Source organism: Tympanuchus pallidicinctus, unplaced genomic scaffold (assembly GCF_026119805.1).
Source record: "Tympanuchus pallidicinctus isolate F22 unplaced genomic scaffold, pur_lepc_1.0 scaffold4, whole genome shotgun sequence".
In the NCBI taxonomy this organism is placed as follows: domain Eukaryota; kingdom Metazoa; phylum Chordata; class Aves; order Galliformes; family Phasianidae; genus Tympanuchus; species Tympanuchus pallidicinctus.
In genome coordinates this window covers 39,626,243-39,645,796 of record NW_026294758.1, presented here as the reverse complement: position 1 = coordinate 39,645,796, position 19,554 = coordinate 39,626,243, and the positions used below count along the sequence as shown (strand labels likewise).

Genomic DNA, 19,554 nt, shown 5'->3' with positions numbered 1-19,554 from the left:
GAACACAAGTCCATACTTCCAACAGTTTGCAGAATAGATTATCCTCATTACTGGGATTGGTAGCATTGAATGTAAAAATCAGAGGCTGTTTTATAATAGATAGATAAATAAACATGGCTAAACAAAGCAGTCTATAAAAATCCTGTATTAATGACTATGTTGAAGGTGTTTACCAACCCTGCTAATAGAGGATATATCAGGTAATGCATAAAATGCGGTCTTTTTCCATCAGCATGAAACTGTCAATCATCATTCAACCTCAGGTAAGGTAGCTGAGATGTTTACAGTTGCTGCAGAATATGAAAATTTTGGAAGGGACATTCATCTGTCGCCAGTCACTAACACAGACCTCATCACAAAGGAATTGGTCTGAAAAGCTCCACCCAAATTATGGTCATAACCTCAGTGGTCAGACAGATGGTTTGCAGTATTTAGGCAAAGAAAACTGTTAGCAGTATTTTCACAAAATAAACCTTATTGTGTCTTGTGTAATTTGAACAGTTCTATGTTACCCCTGGGAGAAAGGCAGCTGGGAATCTTACAATTCTAGTGGTTTCTCTGCATTTTACATTGCCATCCTGTGAGTGACTTGTATTTTCCATGGCAGAATTAATGTGTAGTCAAATAAAACAACTTGGATACCACTGTTAATCTTCACAAAACCCAGATAAACACTGTGAGGGATGGTAGCATTTTCAGCCTTCTGCTTTATGATACTGTGGCCTTCTATCATTTCTGATGAATCCCATTTTGTGCAGTAGTCTCACCTCATTTCCTTGTGTTGTTTGCTTGCAGTTTGTCTGGGCCATCCCTGTTGGCCATCACTCTGCGTTACTCTTTGAAATTTGTCTTTCCATGGGTAACACCTCCTGGTTATAAGTACAGGATGGCTGAGGACCTTAAGCTGTTAATGCTGTTATGTTGGAGACATGAAAATAAAAAAAAACAACTTTAGTGAGTCATCCTTTGACATGCTCTAAAAAATGCTCACTTTTCTAGTAAAACGTCAATCACATACATAAATATATCATTTGACTATAAGAATGGGAAACAATTTTCTATTTAATGAAAATATCTAAAATCCACTGGATTTTATATACCAGTCATTTAGGCACTACTGGTGTGTGCCATATCAAAGTTAATTCATCCTTTCTGTACCAACAGTATTAAATCATTAGAGCTTTTGGAAAAAAAGAGAGCTAAATTTTCAGACATTAAACAGTGCCAGCTTTTGTTGGAGATACATGAAATTTTGTTCACTATTGCAGGTAGTCTTTGTGAGTTGGTGTAAGAGCTTCTGGGACTGTGGACTTGTGGCACTGGATGATATATCATTGAGCCTGGGAAGCTGTCAGGCTGTTGGTAAGACCAAGAGTATTTGTCATTCAACAGCTGCTACCTTCTCCCCTTTTTAATAAGAACATATCTTATGCCATCATTTCCCAGGCCTTTCCTACAACTGGCTTCATTTCACTGTATTTTTTGTTGTTGTTTGTGTGCTTTTCAGTAGGTATTGCATTAATCCAATTTTTGGAGTATCACACATAGAGTGAGGACCAGATTTTGTTAACTTCTAATTAACTTCACTGACTCCAGTGCAGCTGTATATGAGGGATCACACTTTCAAGACCCTTTTATAAAAAGCAGACAGGAAAGCAATTTTCAGTTGCATTAGAAGACCAGAAATGCACACAAAAGCACAAATTTGAAAGCATGACATTGTTCCTTTTGCCCAGAAATACAGTTGTGTGAGGCCAAGATACAGGCTCTTATCTGAGCTGAAGCTCTGTAATGAATACAGATAAGAGGAGTCCAACTCTCCACCCGCAGTGGGAGGAATTCAGTGCTTCTGAGTGAGTCTTTACCCTCTGACATGCACAGGGTAACCTCTCTGAACTCACTCACACTCCCTCTTCTGGGGCTTTTTAAGGTTTGATAATGCAACAATTGTATCCTAATTTGGAAGCAGTTCTGATGAGACGGGCACAATCTGTAATCCCATTCACTTCTGGAATACAGCCATGCCTTTGAAATGGTGATGAGGCAGGCTGACCATGCCATTTTTACTGCCAAATAGTAATAACTATTTTATGACCTGTTCTAATTGGATTCATGCATCCAAACAGCTAGTGCCATCGCTGAAGAGGGACAAGTCACACGTACAAAGCTACATAACTTTTTCCTAAAGTATATCCAACATTTGCCTATTCTGTGGCTCTGTAGATCCTAAGGAAGTTGTAAATGAACCAAAGGTGCAGAACTGATATTTAGATGCACAGTCATGCTGGCACTTGTCACCGGTGGCAGCAAAAATGTACTAAACCACCCTCAGTATGTGAGGTGTGAATGCTCCCTTCTGGCCAAGAGGGAAGGCAGCTCATGGTGCCTGCTCCTGAAGCACAAATTCAAGTTGTAGCAGAACACAGGGCAGAGACTTCTTTATTATCATACTGGCAAGCAGTGGAATTCTTGGCATACTGTCTTTTACATCATCTAATGGGGTTTTAACCCTGAAAATACTCCAGTAATTGCAGCTCTGCAGTCTGTTGCATGTGGTGGTGGGATCGGATGTCAGGGCAATACAGCATGACTCACTGTGGCAGCTGATTTCAGATCATAGAAACCTCTTTCTGTGACAGGATCTGTTAATGCATGTTACACATACTGGAGCTTATTCAACTGTCTTGAGTGCCACGGGAGTGAAGGAAATACAGCAAACTGCAGGAAATGTTTTAAAGGATATTAGTAGATGTTAATTAGCCACACTAAGGCACAGATTTCCCAATAGCTGTGAAGAAAATGAAATAAAATCCTGTATTTCAGTTTGGAACTGATTTTATAGGCTTGTGACTCATCTGTTGCTAGGTAAACAAAAGTGATCTCAGCAGAAGCAATACATTGTTTGTGTCGTTTCTCCATACATCTGTCTAATATATTTGCAGTTTTAAACAATAACATCTCGTTATAGATCTCTTGCCACCCTCTCCTGGTGAGTGTAATTTTGAAAAAGATGAGTGTGTGTTTACCCAGAAGAAGAGAGGTCGTGGGAGCTGGCATAGAAAGAGGGGTCCAACTCCCACCTCCTACACTGGACCAAAAGGGGACCACACTACCGGGGTAGGTGAGTTAAGCTTCACACTGAACTTTCTGAACAGAGATTAAGGATTAATCAAAATGCTTTGGGATAGCAACTTAGAAAACAGGAAGTTTTTGCTTCTTTATTCACAACAGTTATTGATCAAATGGAGTAAACAGGTTTCCTCCAGAGAATGCGATGTTTAATCTGCATGCCAAGTGGAGAATTCAGTCTTCATGTCCTAAAGTAGCCTTTCCTTTGGGAGAAAAATGCACACGGTGGCTTTCCTGGAGCTGTCTTCCAACCCTTAGCTTATGTGAATATTCCCTATAGCAAAAATGCAAACAAGTAGGTAAACCTCAGTTCTTCTGCATGAGTACCTTCTTAGTTGAACTTAGAAGAAAACATGGGTAATACAGGAGCAGTCCCACAGGCCCTTTATCTTAAAAATCTGTTCCGTCACCCCACTTCACTCTTTGTACTGTGCCATTTTACGTAAGAAGGACTTAAGTGAATGAGGCCCCCATCACCATGAATGAGCTCACAGGAAACTGCATCCAAATTGCCCCTGCAACTGTCATACCCAGTGACCTTTGCAAATTATGAATTGCATGTCTGTGTTGGGCACTTGTGTTCCTGCAGAAGACGACCTCAGCAATGCTTCCACTAGCTCTGGTGTGAGATGAAGCTGCCTAAGACTTGTGAACTTCAAATCTTTATGTGTGTTTCAGAAGACTCGGAGTGCCTAGGATTTGCCCTTATCCGCAAGGGAAAGTATTCATTCAACAAGGAACAAAGGCAGTGGCAGACAGGCTGACTCTCTCGCTGTGGCTATCAGCCTGGTCTGCTAAAAATTTTAGCTGGGCTATTTGAGAGGTTGGCCTGTTCAAAATGCTACCAAGAACTACTATTACTCTGTCAGCTGTGACTGAGTGTAAATCACATCCAGCATAGTTATTTCAACTGTGCATCTGAAATCTTGCTCTGCGCAAGCTTAATTGAATATAATCTGGAAAACAGTTGTTTCCAGTTAATTAAATAAGAGTTTTACCTTATTTGTGATCTCTTCATGTAAAAACATGACTTTGTGTGTATTCAGCAAAATATCCCTTTCCTACCTCCTAGCAAAATCTCTATAGCTGCACCCTCAGCAGAGCATGGACATCAGCTGCAGAGACAGATTTGTGATGTCTGGGGCTGTACAGCCTAAGTCCTGCATGTGGAATCCAGAATGCAGATGGGAATGTTTCAGTTAGTATTGAAATTTCAGAGTGCCAAGAAGTTATTTATAAATGACTTCACTGCCAGTTACAAACAGTGAAGATTCTAAGTAGAAAAATTTGTAACTTCATAGATAAGTTTTAAAGATTGAAATTCCTCTTACATTTTCTAAAATAAAAATGAGAAGCTTAACTTAGAAACCGGAGCACATTCTGACCAGCTCTATTGGCTAAGTGATGCAAATGAAAAATGTAGTCTAAATATGAAACAAGAACTTTTTCCTAATAATGATGCCTTAGTGCTGTGGAATGATTTTCAGAAGGGAATCTTGAAATTCTTGTCACTTTTCCAGTGCAATATTTGAAAAACTGCCATATTTAGGAATTGAACTAGTTTTCTTTAAGTCATTGTTACCTACACTGTCCAGCTTTTCTGCATCAAGTAGGTATGTAATAACAATCCTCAAAGTAAGTGAGGATTTTTCTACTAGTTTCTGAACTTGAGATGGTTTTTTTGAAATGTGGGTGACAATCCTGGAGAGAGGCCATGTCTGTGCCACCTGCAGTCTCTTCTGCATAATATAAGCTGAAAGGAATAAACCACACTAAAAATATTGACACACAAATTGTTTTTATAGGCAACTGAAACTCAGTTCTGTAAAGTGATTCAACATTCACGTTTGCTTTTTTTTTTTTTTTTTTCCTCTGGGGTTATTCCCTAGGCAATGCCATTTTTCCCCTTTCAAATACTCAATATTTTAGTTCTCCTGTTTCCAAAGTCAATATTCTTAAATGAGCAACACATTAGAAGAGTTGCTTGCAGAAAGAAAACAATGTGTTTCTTAGTTTCTAAGCCTGAAACTGACTTCAGACCCATTTCCAGTTTATATGTTTTACTAAGCATAGTGAGTTTGGAGTCTGATAGTTTGTATTATTGGTGAAGCAAGAGAATCTTTTAAGCTTGGCCTGTGACAGGAAAACATGTTTACAGCAACATAAACATTTATTCCTTGTATCATGCATTTGCAGTGAAATGTACTGTAGAAATACGTGGATTCAAATTCACAAAAAAAGAGCTAATATAGTCTTTCAAACAGTTTATAACATGATTCAGGCCTTAGAACTAAGGCAAGATACTCCAGTATGTTGTAGTATGAGCTGTAGGTTTTGATTTTTAACTCAGATAATTCTCGAGCATAGTTAGTATCAAATTTGTGGAGCCACTTGCGCTGTTTGGAATAAAAACCCTAGGGAGTTCTCCAGCACACCACAGCAAATGGTCTTTTCTTTACAGATCTGCAGCTGCAGATACTCATCTTTTTCACCCTTTCTCTCTAGTGCTGCAGACCACCAAACTACAGCGCTGCCTAGAGGATGACTTCAGCATGGGTTTGTTTAGGTAACAGGGCTTTCAGGATCCTGAGACAGATCTATCGGCTGCTCTTGCTGCTCTCAGTCTTCCCCCTGCTTCACTGGTCCTCACGATTCTCCTTCCTCCTGGGGTCTATCTCGACTCCTGCACTTGTAGTAGCAGAAGAACAGTTTCCTCTCCAGCATGACCAATAGGAAGCAGTGGGGCTGTAGGAAGGGTTGCTGCAAAATCTGGATTCAGCACCTGCTGGTGGGGTGCACTTCTCACAGCACAAAACGGCTGCCATGCACAGCAGGTGGGATGAGGGGATGTTTTTCAGACTTATCATACACCTCAGCCTGGACCCTTCCTTAGTTGGAAATCACCAAACGATGGATCTCAGAGAAGCAGGGGGAATAAATTGTCTGCCAGCAATTAATGACTAATTTTTCCAAACATCATAATTTGTGATGATTTCGCACTCTTTTGTGGATTCTAGGTAATCCACTTTTACTCACTCTTGTCTTTGCATCTTGATCACAGAAGGAAAATATTATTGATGTCATATGTGATTTAAAAGAGGTACTTCAGTTCATCTGCCTGGTTAATAGCATGGGCTCCTACACGTAGCCTAAGCAAGCATATTCCTGGTTTCAGAACAAACATGGTTTGTTTTCTTATTCTGCATTGCTTTCTGATGTGATATATTTCATTGGTTGTGTTTTCTTTAGTGTTCTTATATTAGCATTCACAAGCATTTTTTCACTACTGCAGAACAAAACAATTACAGTATTGCAAATACTGCAATTCACGAGTACAGCAAATAGTTTGTCATATAGTTTTCCTTCTCAAAAGTTTCAGTCATGGGTTTTTGTGTAATGAACTAGTGAACGGGTTGAGGGAATGTATTGTTCTTTATTAATATTTGATTGTATGTCTTTTTAAGGATACTACATGTATATAGAGGCATCCAACATGGTCTATGGACAGAGAGCATACCTAATTTCAAGATCACTAAGAGGAACCTCTGGAAAACAATGCTTGACATTTTTCTATCACATGTATGGAGCTGGGACCGGATTGTTAAGTGTTTATCTAAAAAGAGAAGGTGATGATGAAGAGATTCCTTTGTGGAGGAGGACAGGGGAGCAAAGCATCTCGTGGCTAAGGGCAGTGATAGAATATGAAAGTGATAGAAACTACCAGGTAAGGAAAAAAAAAAAAGGAAGGTAAAGCTGAGCTATGCACTAGAATCCAGGTTTTGAGTTGTATAAAATAAATGTAGACATCATTGAATGAATGGACATCTGAATAAGCTGAATTAATGCATAATTTTGAGATAGCAAGCAAGAGAACAGAACAGAACAAACCTATGAAAATCACTTGATCTAACTCTGTGACCAAGTCAGGGCTAACCAAAAGTTAAGGGATGTTACTGTCCACATTATCCAAATGCCTCTTGAAGTGGCATGGGGTTTCAGCTACCTCTCTGGGAAGCCTGGTCCTAGAGTTAAATGAAGCATTAATTAATTCATTAACTTAGAGTTACTTTCTAAAATTATTTAAGTGTATTTTTCCATCACTTCTTCTCAGTAGTGGTAGATTGTATGTAGGTGACTTGTGCAATTTTTTTTCCTTCCACCATCTAAAACCTTGTCTAAATTTGATACTGTCACTAAGCTGTGATAAACAGGCTACGTCTTTCAGGGTGGCACCAAAGACAAGGAATGATGCAAAGAGAAAGCTGAACTGATACTGTCTGAAATAGCACTGGGCTGAGGACTACTAGTCTTTCACTAAAATCATAGTTTAGCTTCATCAGGAATGATGAATCACAACAGAATGTTTTCTTCTATTTTTTCTTCTTTTTCTCTCTCTCTCTCTTGTCTTTCATTTGAGTAACACATGACAATACATTTCAGCTGGAAAGGAAAATAGGCCCATTACATCACTGGAGCAGATTTATCACTGTTTCAAAATAAAGAAGTGTCCTACCGAACTGTGAGAACAAATCTGTTCCCCTCAGCACAGTACATATTCAAAGTCTGTGACCAAGGAAGTTAGTCCAGTAATGGAGTATGGAGGTGTTTTTCCAAGAATCAGGCTTTCAGGACACACTAGATCCCTGAACAGACTGCATGGTTTTTGGGGGGAGGAGTTGTTCTTTCAGTCCTTCCTTCTAGGTAGGGTATCCCTGAAAAGCTATGTCTTATCTTTACAGATTATTTTTGAAGCAATCCGTGGGGTGTCGATGAGAAGTGACACAGCTATTGATGATATTCTGTTCCAAGCAGGACCCTGTTTAGGTAAGTTTAAGCTCGCTTTTCTTAGGAGGCATCTAGCAAGTCACACAGTGTTTTTTGTACTTAGGCGATACGTCTTTCCTTAAAGCCCCTCTGGATGGATCTGCATTTATGTTGCTGTTCATGTAGAGTGTTTACTAATGTGTGAAACCATTCTTCAGAATTTGGTCTCTTAGAAATTTTGTAGCACATTCAAAAAGCTGTATGGCAGTTCCATTTAAGTCCAACACAGTAATTATATTCTCTTTTATGTGTTAAAAAATACTAGCACTTATAGTACTTCCCCCTTTTTGTATTCTAGAAGTGGAAGAAATTCAATTTTCATCAGGCTATCCAGACAGCTTAAATGAAATTGAGTATTAAATACAGTCTGCTGGAAGAAGCGGAATGCATAGAAAGCTTTTATGTGAGAAACTGCACAGCGGCCTGTATTAAAATGTGCTTTAAGTGAAGACTGGACTCATTTGGATAATCACCCAAGTGTAGGAGAAACTCAGAGCACTCGTGTTCCTCGCCTTTGCAATGAAATTATTGACTCAGGGCTTCTTAGACTGTTTTTTAATTTTAATTTTTTTCTCTTTTGCATGAGGTTATCAATTACCATATAGAGGCTTCCCATTTTGCACAGATCATTCAACACAGTATTTTAGTGCTTTTTTTTTTTTTTTTTTTTTTTTTTTGGTGTGTAAATCTTTCTGGTATATGGGTAAAAAGAGGAAAGCAAAGGTGCACAATTAAAATCTAATATTGTGTTATCTTAAATCTGCATTCAGTGAATGTTTTGTGTTGGGTACAGAATGGCTTTATGTTAAGGAAATAATAAATACTTTAAGAGAATAAAGAAAATACTATTAGATACTACTAATATCCTACAGTCTAAGTGCAATTATTCATAAGACAATTCTCTCTGGGAAACTCTTTTAACACTTTGCTGGTAATTTTTGTGTTTTTGTATTCTTTTACCATAAGAAATGTATTTGTCATTCTTAGCAATAAGAAGCTCACTTCTCATGTTTCAGTATAAATCAGTGTAACCTACTGCCAAATAAAGCAGTTTGTACACTCACGAAGAATGTACTCACACTTTACCCAACTACAGTACCTTGCAATTGCATTGATAAGATATTGAATTCACACAATCTGTTAATTTTGAAGACTTTTTTTTATATTTGTGTTTGAAGTTTTGTTTTGAAAACATTAAAACTTCCTAATAAAATATAACTGAAAAAGTCTGCTTTAGGCTTTAGTTATTGGAGCAATGAAGAACAACAGAACTTAATATAATAGTCTGCATTTATTGCTGTGAATGTGAAAAAATGAAGAGCATGGGTTGTGTAACACGGAAAGTGGTTTGATCTACTACAGGAAGTTCCTGTACTGACCCATAGAAACGATTCTAACATACTAGATGTTTCTGCAAGATAGGCACCCTGAAGAATGGAAATAGCCTTTGATCCTTTCAGAACAGAGGATGTGGCATTTCTAATTGGCTTTAAGTATCAACAGGACCTTGGACATGCTGGACCAGGTTCCTGTTTTAGATACCCTCCATCCAAAGCCTGTTACATGGAAAGGTACAGAGTGCATTTAGGAAAAAAAAACATAAACTAGCCTGTTAGCCTTTTCATTCTGATGACACACATACGCAAAATTGTTCATTAAAATACATTCAGTAATAACATGCATATTTGCTTATTGATTGACATAAGTTGACACGGTTTATTTCCCAGAGACTGAGAAACACACCAAAGAAGTGACATTTTAGCTGCCTGTCGTAGCTACCCCCAGTCCTGTGGACAGCTGGTTACGAACCACTATTCCTGCAATTATGTTATGCAAATGAAACCAAGCAAAATCAGTGGACTGTTTCCTAAAGTTCACGTGGCTTTACAGTTGTTCTATAAAGCTATTGCTATGGTATCATCAATCATTCAGATCAAATTATTTATTTTAAAAAAGTGAAAGTGAAGTCATTAAATTCACCACGTTTGATGATTCTCCGTATTTCTCACTTCTCTATAAAAGAAAATGAAGCAGAAGATGTAACTGTCTCAGCCCTGCCTCTAACAACTTCGTTTAGCTATGCTTCCTTCCAACAAAGTGATCATTTTCAGACTGATACAGATGAGAACATAAGCAAATTATTCTTCTCACAGTGGTTATCTAGGAACCTCACTGGTACAACTATTTTGAAGATATCAGTGAGGATAATATTCATCCCACAACATTTCTGCTTCTGCGGGATTTAAAGAATGGAGGGAGAATTTGAAAAATTGCTTTAAATCACTATCAGTCCAAGGGCTGTAAGACATCTGAAAAACAGGGAAGATGTACTCTGATTTCTCTACTGGCAAGCTTCAGTTTTATGGTGATGTAAAAACACTCCATTAATTCTGCCCAATTACAAAACTCGCCATGCACCTGAATTCTTCCCTGGATCCATTTTTGTGTACTGTCTGTTGCTCTCTCGCTGCAGCAGCAACTGTACAGGGAGCACAGAAGGGCAAAGACCAATTCTGAGACTGTTCCGCATTCAGCCTACTCACTGCCTGAACATTTCTTCAAGAGCAACTGGAGAACTTACAAGTAATTGCTTTGAGTTGTGGTACAATCTGTAGAATGGCTATGAAAACTTCAAAAGCTGCTAAAGCACCCAGACACTAGAAAGCTTGTATTTGATTGCTGCAATTGCAGAGTTGTGCTGCAGTGGAACTGAACTTGTCTTTTAAGCAGAGGAAAAGGTCTTTCAATACCCTCTTGCATAATAGTCTTTTACATTCTTTAAATGTTTTCCATTAGTTAACATTTTGTCATTATCCTTACTACTTTTTAAAAAACAATACCAAAATCTGGTCCCAGTTGCATCAGTGGAAGTACAGAAAAAACAACAGAAAATATTACTGTTATTCCAGGTTTATTCAATGTAAATCAAACTCTATTCTGGATGAATATTGTGTCACATCAAAGTAAATCTAACGTAAACTCAAGTTTACAATCATGAGGCTTCAATAAGACAGCACAAACTCCTAAATTCGTGGCATTCTATTAATCTAGATCTTAATGGAGCTCAGGAGTGAGTGTGAGTCCATGCTCAGGACACCCACTTCTCCAAAAGGACTACCATGTAAGGTAAAACCACAAAGACAGCATGCTTTTCTGGTAGCGTGATACATGAGTAAAAAAATTTGTCTCATCCCACTCAGTGGGTTGTGAGGAAGGTGAATCTTTGGAATTCTCCAAATAGGGCACTCCCTGGTTGGCAGGAGTTAAAAGATAGACAGAGTTGTGTAAATACTCAGAGGAACAACACAAAACAGTTTTGCAGCTTTCCAAACGCAATTGATCAGCTACCTTGAGGCAAAACTAGGTAACTTGTAACAACAAAACCATTATGGATGAAGGGCACCTGGAACAGGTGTTACTTCCTAGTCAACTACTTAAAGGCGCACTTAGGCAACAGCTACTAAATAAACAAGTGAAAAGGGATCAGAAAGAAAAAGAGGGTAAGAGGAAAATGAAAGAGATTTTTCACCACATCCCCAGGTCCCATGTTATCTAGAATTGGGTCTTGATCTCTGGGTCAACCAATGACAGCAGAACATGTGTTCTCAGCTTTATATAGTACAGTTGTTCAGTGACTGCCTGTGAGGTGGCAACTACTTTGCATCTGCATAGTTAGGAGTTCCAGAAGATTTGAGAGTTTTCAGCAAGGGTCTCTGGTGTTTGTGCACCTTCTCCTTAGTAAGTGACCATAAAAGGATATGGGTAAAACATTTCACTGCCCTGCCTCAGCAGGACCTGGTCCACCTCCCCTGTCTTCTCTCTGGAACTGAAGTTGTTGAGTCAAGTTCCTCAGTGGTCTCTTACATCACCTGGTGGCTTAACCGTGAGTAACAAAGAAAACGGTCTAAAGTTCATTTGCAGGAATGGTGATATTAACAAACTGAAGGAGTGAAGAGAGAAGAGACAAAAGAAAGCAGCCGAGTAATCATGCATCTAACAATAGCTATGCCAACTATCAAGAACACAAGCCCAATTAACAAGGCTAGCCTGATTTGTGCCAATCATTTTTCCCACTACATCAGTCCCAGAGATTGTAAAATGTTGGAGAACCAGGATCTGAGTGAGAGTCTATCAAGCCAGTCTATTGGTTGGAAAGCTTGGAACTGTTCATAAGTCTTATCAGCAATTTCTTTCATCTTTGTATGAGCTACAAGTGGTGGCATTATGGATAGTGATAAAACATTCTTCTTTGGTTAAGTTTAACATGCAGCATGCGCCCTGTTCCCTAAGTAACATATCAAGTCCAGCTCATTTTGTGATGACGTTTTTGATACTTGTTGCACTTGTGAGTTTAGTTCTTCAAAAACGTATCTAGTTTAGTTTGACAAGACTTGTCAGGTTATGTTTTCTAAGACTAATGGGTGTGAGATTCCCTGTCAGCTTTGTATACTGCCCACCTAGGTCATTTGGATGGGTTCTTGGACTGTTGATGAATCTGTTTCCAATGTGCAGTATAATTCAACCCTGCATGTTGCTCCAATGTTAAATACGAATAAAATATTCAGTTTGAACATTCCCAAGCCAATCCAAATCGTGCTATACAGATATACTGATTTGGCAAGTCCATGTATTGTTAACAGTCTACAATATGAATTCATTTATTTTTGATTCTGTGGAGACAGGTAGACCTTCAAGGCAAGAACAGTGTGTGTGGAATGCTCCACAATATCACAGAATCACAGAATTGCAGACTTCTAGAATAATAGAACAGACTTCTAGAGATAACTGCTAATGTAGGTTCCCTGCAGTGGGTTGCACAAGTAAGCATCCAGGAGGGTGTTGAATACCTCTGAAGAAGGAGACACCCTTTCCGGGCAGCCTGTTCCAGTACTCCATCACTCTATCCGTAAAGAAGTTCTTCATGATTGTATGGAACTTCCTGTGTTCCAGGTTCTGCTGACTGCCCCTTGTTCTATTGCTGCACGCCACTGAAAATCATACAAACATTATTTCATCTAAGATGTCATTGTTAGTGTTGTTACACAGAGAATCTAAATTTCTGAAGCCATAAGAAAGGCAACCCCAACATATACACGTATCTCCTATCAAAACTTGTACACTTTTCAACAACCATGGCATTCCTTGACCAGTACTACAGTTAATGACACCAAAAAAGGCCAGAAACATAACAAAAAAGTTCTCATCCCTCAAATAACAGACTGAGGAAGGGGTATACACAGATCACTGTAGTTCAAAATGCTCACAAATCCCTGATTTAGTTCCCATGCAAAGTTTAGGGCATTAGTGTCTGCAATCCCTCTGGCCCATGAGGAGTGACCGGACCCGAGTACATCCCTGCCCATACCCACAACAGTCTGCAAATATTACTGCAACAAGAATACACAGTATTAGTGAGAGGCATTTCCAGAGCTTCTGCATAAGGGGACATTCAATGTTCTGTCCCTAAAAAAGGAAAGAAAACAGAAAACTCAGTCCTCACAGACCTAGTTAAGAGGAAGAAATTATCCAGAGCATATGTGGCTATCCAAGGAAAATGGTTCGGAATGGCTTTAAGTACTAAGGAGACTTGTTCCACCAGCAGCTTGACCAAAACTGTTTGCCCTGGATAATGGGATATTGTGATAACGTGACCTGACTTCTGTTTTGATTGGAGAAGAAAGGGTGTCTTGGGGTAGAAGACATTTAGTTGTGGGCACCTGCTCATTCCCCACCTATTGCTCACTCTGGTCACCAATTCCCTAAGGCATTCTAACCAACCTACATTGTGTTGTTTTAACAAATCTTGTAATGTGTCCTTGGTTCTCTATGCTATCCATGTGCTTGGGGTAGCTGGGAGTATGGAATGCCCACACAACTCTCTCCAACCTCCCAGCAAAGGCCACTCCCTACTGCAGAGAACAGAGGCCAAATCCAGATGGCCCCTGGGATCAAACACTTGTCTCAGGGAGCAGGCCCACAGCTGGCATGATCAGCAAGCTGTGGGATGCCTGGCTTGCTGGAAATTTGTCTATACCGATTTGCATCCCAGTGTATATTATACTCATGCTCAAAATATCCTCCCTGACAGGGAGAATGCTACCATGGCACAGTGGTTCAAGGGACAAAAGTGGTATTTATCTGCATTATGGTGAAGTTAACAATCATTGACTGATGACATGTTCAATTCCACAAATGATTCCAAGCAGAATTGCTTGGAGATGGTACAAGGCACTTATCTCCCTAAAATTTACCCAAATCATAGTGAAAAAAACCTCTAGACAAAATCAGGGAAGGCAATGCATACCCCTTGTTTATTATGATTCCAGATATGTATGTATATAGTATGATTCCAGATATCAATTCCCAAGCTAGATAAACCACAAAGAAACCCTCCTCTGAAACTGAATACAATTTCTTTGCATCTTTCAAGCTATGAGAATAGAAACGTGCTGGGCTGTTAGGTCCCTCTGGTCCTTTCTGCTACACATGCATTGTCAAGCCATGAACTCCAAAACCCCATTTATGAGTGAAGGATAAGTGGTGTCAATTGGTCTCAAAACTTGATATACTCCTGCCTCAAAAATTAATAACCTTTGAGCTTCTTCATGGACCAGAGTCCAGTCACACACTGATCTTTTTTGAGTCAAATCATACAATGGATGCGCATGTTGCAGTTTCTTCTTTGTCACTGGCAAGCTTATCCACTCTGAAGTGCTCAGGTTTTTGGGTGGAATACACACAATTCCTTCTTTCCATCAAATACATAGCAATCTGGCCCCTGGACATGGAGGATTGTACCTTTCCTTGGGGAATTTGCAATGCTATGCGTTCTAAGTGTGAGTGGCAATATCCTAGAGGTAAGCAAAACAATCCCTGTCTGTTTCTCCGAGAGGAACCATAAAAACATATCTTTGATTTCAGTAGTGGCCTGAAATTCATGGTGTTGCTTCTGAATGGTGGCAGTTAAGTCAGCCATGTTTAGTACAGCTGCAGTTAAAGCATCCATTTTTGCATATAATTTATGATAATTGACTGTGAGCCTGCATTTGCTGTTTGGCTTTCTAGCTGGCAATACAGGGGAATTATATGGCGAAGTGGGTGGGGCTATAATTCCCTAATCTTTAAGTTCGCGATTACTGTTTCTCCTCAGGGTGTTCCCACTATCCTGAATTGCTTCAGAATGGTGCCCTCCAGCACCATATCTGCTTTTTCAGTTGTAAATTAACTGCACACAATTTTTTAACGTGCTGGGGAGACCTTGTATTAACAGTATCATCCAAACAGGATTCGCCTTTTACAGCAAGGATGATGACTGATTGGTATTCAAGCAGCACAAACAAGTGGCCTTTTGTATAGTTACTGAGAGCCCTTTGGTCTCCTTCTACAGACAGAAAGACTCCTGGTTCCCAATATCCTTATACTTCCTCTTCAGTAAGCTTCATGCAATTATCACTGGTTAAGGCAACCATGTCCAACCCATGGCTTGGCCCAGCCTGCACATGTTGGTGGCAGGGCAGTAGAGATTGAATTTTCTCACCAATACTGCTATGTGCTGTTGCCATGTGACACCTGGCAGCAGAGGGGCACTCAGACAGAATGGGGTCTGACAGTCCGAGGGGACTCTCCACACAAACGCAGTCTCAGTTTCTTTAGCCAGCCTGCCATATTTTCCTGCAGCTTGGCCAGCTTAACAACACTATGGTTTTCCCTTCCCCATACTGATATCCTGTTTTAACAAAAAGGCAAAGGTGAGGAGCGGTTTTATCATCATATCTTGATATCATTTGTTCCATTTCCTCCATTGGATAGTGGCAAGCTAATACGCTTCCAAGTATCTCCTGCTCTCTAATTGGGCTGCCACAGTCATTCACCATCTTTTTCTCCTCCAGCAAGCCAGCAGCTTTTAACTGTAATTCATGCTCTCTCACAAAAGCATCATGCAATTGGTTCTACAAACTCCCTATCAACTCATAATGATTCAATTTCTTGCTTTGCTTGCATCATGATGCTCTTACGGTTTGGGTAAAACATTTCACAGCCCTGCCACTGCAGGACCAGGTTCGTCTCCCCCACTTTATCTCTTGAACTTGAGTTGTGAATCAAAGTTCCCCATCCGTCCCTTCCAAGTTTCTATCCCACTCACCTTGAAGCAGTCTCATCCTCCCTCAAACACAAATGTTGGATGTAAAAATTACTTAATCTTAACATTATTAACATCACCTGGCAAGAGTACAGGGATGCCGTCCGGACTTGCAGACGTGGGATCAGGGAAGCCAAGGCGCAGGCAGAACTGAACTTGGCAAGGGACGTGAAAAACAATAAGAAAACCTTCTACAGGTACATTGGCCAGAAGAGACAGGCCAAAACGGGCGTACCTACTTTGGTAAATTTAAAAGGAGAACTGGCTTCAACAGATGAAGAGAAAGCTGAGGTGCTGAATGAGTTCTTCACCTCGGTCTTCACTGGTGGCCAGGATTCTAGTCTTCTTCACGTCCATGAACCCTGCATCCCCAAACCTCTATGTGGGGACCAAGGAGGTAAATCCCTCCCCACTGTAAGGGCAGAGCAAGTCCGAGAGTACCTCCTTAGACTGAATGAATACAAGTCTATGGGGCCAGATGGCGTGCATCCCAGGGTCCTGAAGGAGCTGGCTGAGGTGGTTGCCGAGCCGCTCTCCATCATATTTGAGAAGTCGTGGCTGTCAGGTGAGGTCCCGGATGACTGGAGGAAGGGTCACGTCACTCCCATATACAAGAAGGGGAGCAGGGAGGACCCGGGGAACTACAGGCCAGTGAGTCTCACCTCCGTGCCTGGGAAGATGATGGAACAGATCCTCCTGGACAACATGCTCGATCACATAAAGAATGAGCATGTGATCCGAGACAGCCAGCACAGCTTCACCAAGGGAAGGTCATGCCTGACTAATCTTGTGGCCTTCTATGATGGAGTGACGGCATTGGTGGACGAAGGGAAGGCGACCGATGTCATTTACCTGGACCTGAGCAAGGCCTTTGACATGGTCCCCCACCACATCCTCATCTCCAAATTGGAGGGAAGTGGATTTGATGAGTGGACGACCCGATGGATAAGCAATTGGTTGAAAGGCCGCAGACAGAGGGTGGTGGTCAATGGCTCTATGTCCAGGTGGAGGCCGGTAACAAGTGGTGTCCCCCAAGGGTCTGTCTTGGGACCGGTGCTCTTTAACATCTTTATTAATGACATCGATGAAGGAATTGAGTGCACCCTCAGCAAGTTTGCTGACGACACCAAGCTGAGTGGTGCGGTTGATACGGTTGAAGGAAGGGATGCCATTCAGAGGGACCTCAACAGGCTGGAGGGCTGGGCTCGGGTGAACCTAATGAGGTTCAACACAGCAAAGTGCAAGGTTTTGCATTTGGGCCGGAAGAACCCCAGGCACCCGTACAGGCTGGGAGGAGTGGTCCTTGAGAGCAGCTCGGCAGAGAAGGACCTCTGGGTCCTGATGGACGAGAGACTGAACATGAGCCAGCAGTGCGCTCTGGCAGCTCGAAAGGCAAATGGGATCCTGGGCTCCATCAGGAGAGGGGTGGTCAGCAGGGACAGGGAGGTGATTGTCCCTCTCTACTCGGCTCTTGTGAGGCCCCACCTGGAGTACTGTGTCCAGGTGTGGAGCCCTCAGTACAAGAAAGACATAGAGATCTTGGAAAGGGTCCAGAGGAGGGCGACTAAGATGATCAGGGGGCTGGAGCACCTCCCCTATGAGGACAGGCTGAGGGAGTTGGGCTTGTTCAGCCAGGAGAAGAGAAGGCTGCGGGGTGACCTCATTGCAGCCTATCAATACCTGAAGGGAACCTACACCCAGGAGGGGAGTAAACTCTTCAGAAGGGCTGACAACAGCAGGACTAGGGGAAATGGATCCAAGTTGAAGGAGGAAAGATTTAGGTTGGATGTTAGGGGGAAGTTCTTCACAAGGAGAGTAGTTAGGCCCTGGAACGGGCTGCCCAGGGAGGTTGTGGATGCCCCGTCCTTGGACGTGTTCAAGGCCAGGTTGGACAGGGTCCTGGGCAACCTGATCTGAATGTGTACGTTTGGTGGCCCTGCTGGGCAGGGGGGTTGGAACTACATGATCCTTGAGGTCCCTTCCAACCCAGGTGATTCTGTGATTCTGTGATTCTGTGATTATCTTTGGAAAAAGCTTATTAGTATGTAATTTCAAGTTTCTTAGTTGCTTAGGAATGGCTGAAGAAACTTTCACTACTCCTTCACATCACTTTAGTCTGTATTCTTACCTTGCTGTTTTCTCCCTATCTCAGTTGTTTTCCTTGTTCACCTCCCGCTCCACTCCAACACCTATTCCAATGTCCTCTCTTTTTTTCAGCCTGCATAGTGATCTTACTTATATGCATTTTGGTCTCTTTCCTAGCCAGCTGCTTGTACTGACACTTTTCCTCGCTCTCTGATGAGTACTGCCTTCCAGCTCACTTCCCTTATATGCTGAATGGCTTTAACATTTTTCCCTGTCTTAAGAACTCCTCTTGGCTGAAGCACTGTCTCTGTTATAGAATCATTAAGGCTGGAAAAGACCTCTAAGATCATCTAGTCCAACCATCAGACCACCATGTCCCTCACTGCCACATCTACTTGTTTCGTGAACACTTCAAGTTTGGTGACTCCACCACTTCCCCAGGCGGCCTATGCCAATGCCTCACCACTCTTTCTGAGAAGAAGTTCTTCCTAATGTCCACCTTGCATGTCACCCAGCACATATTGAGCACATTACCTCTTGTCCCATCATTAGTTGCATGGGAGAAGAGGATGATTCCCAACTTGCCACATTCTCCTTTCAGAGAGCTGTAAAAAGTGCTAAGGTCTCCCTGAGCCTTCTCTTTTCTAGACTAAACAATGCCAACTTCCTCAGCCACTCCCCATAATACCTGTGCTCTCAACCCTTCCCCAGCTTTGTTGTACTGTGGACACACTGCAGGATCCCAGTGCTTTTCCTGTAGAGAGAAGCCCAAAACTGATCACAGTATTCAAGGCACAGTCTCACTACTGCTGAGCACAAAGGGAAGTCCATTTCCCTACACTGGCTATACTATTTCTGATACAAGCCAGGATGCTGCTGGCATTCTTGGCCACCTGGACACCTTGCTGGCTCATGTTCAGCTAGCTGTGGACTAATGCCCCCAAGATCCTTTTATACTGTGCAGCTTTCTAGCCACTCTGCCCCAAACCTGTAGCACTGCATGGGAGTTGTTGTGACTGAAGTGCAGGACTTGGTAACTAATCTTGTTGAACCATAACCTATCTTTCAGACTTCATCATTTATTCCTTCCAGCTCTTACAAGCATCCATACTCTCCAGACCCTTAAAAATGGTCCATGTCAAACTCAGGGAAAAAGGGATCGATTTACCAGGCTCAGGCTGGAACACATTAAACTCTTGGCTCTAAGAGTTACCTCATGAATTCAACTCTACCTGCTCTAACTGCAAGCTTGCAATTTAACTGATTTAATTGAGAATTTTTATCATGCAAAATATTACCAAAAATTGATCAGTTACCAGTCTAAGTAAGAAATACACCAGTGTTAAAAATATACAATTTTATCCTTTTGCACTTTT

At 41.3% G+C, this 19,554-nt stretch overlaps 1 protein-coding gene across 2 annotated transcripts in view; it reads left to right on the top strand.

Annotated features, from left to right (window-relative positions):
- The window catches only part of MAMDC2 (MAM domain containing 2), a 63,810-nt gene extending 54,637 nt beyond the window's left edge, over positions 1-9,173 (top strand). Inside the window, exons 10-14 of one of the 2 annotated variants that reach the window (XM_052700846.1) lie at positions 1,269-1,362; positions 2,969-3,121; positions 6,594-6,853; positions 7,869-7,953; positions 8,252-9,173. In XM_052700846.1, coding sequence (XP_052556806.1) covers positions 1,269-1,362; positions 2,969-3,121; positions 6,594-6,853; positions 7,869-7,953; positions 8,252-8,313 — 654 coding nt within the window. In that variant the 3' untranslated portion in view covers positions 8,314-9,173. Of the gene's footprint in view, positions 1-1,268; positions 1,363-2,968; positions 3,122-6,593; positions 6,854-7,868; positions 7,954-8,251 lie in introns of those variants that run through there. The other variant, XM_052700847.1, reaches the window with a different exon arrangement.
- The last annotated feature ends 10,381 nt before the right edge of the window (positions 9,174-19,554 follow it).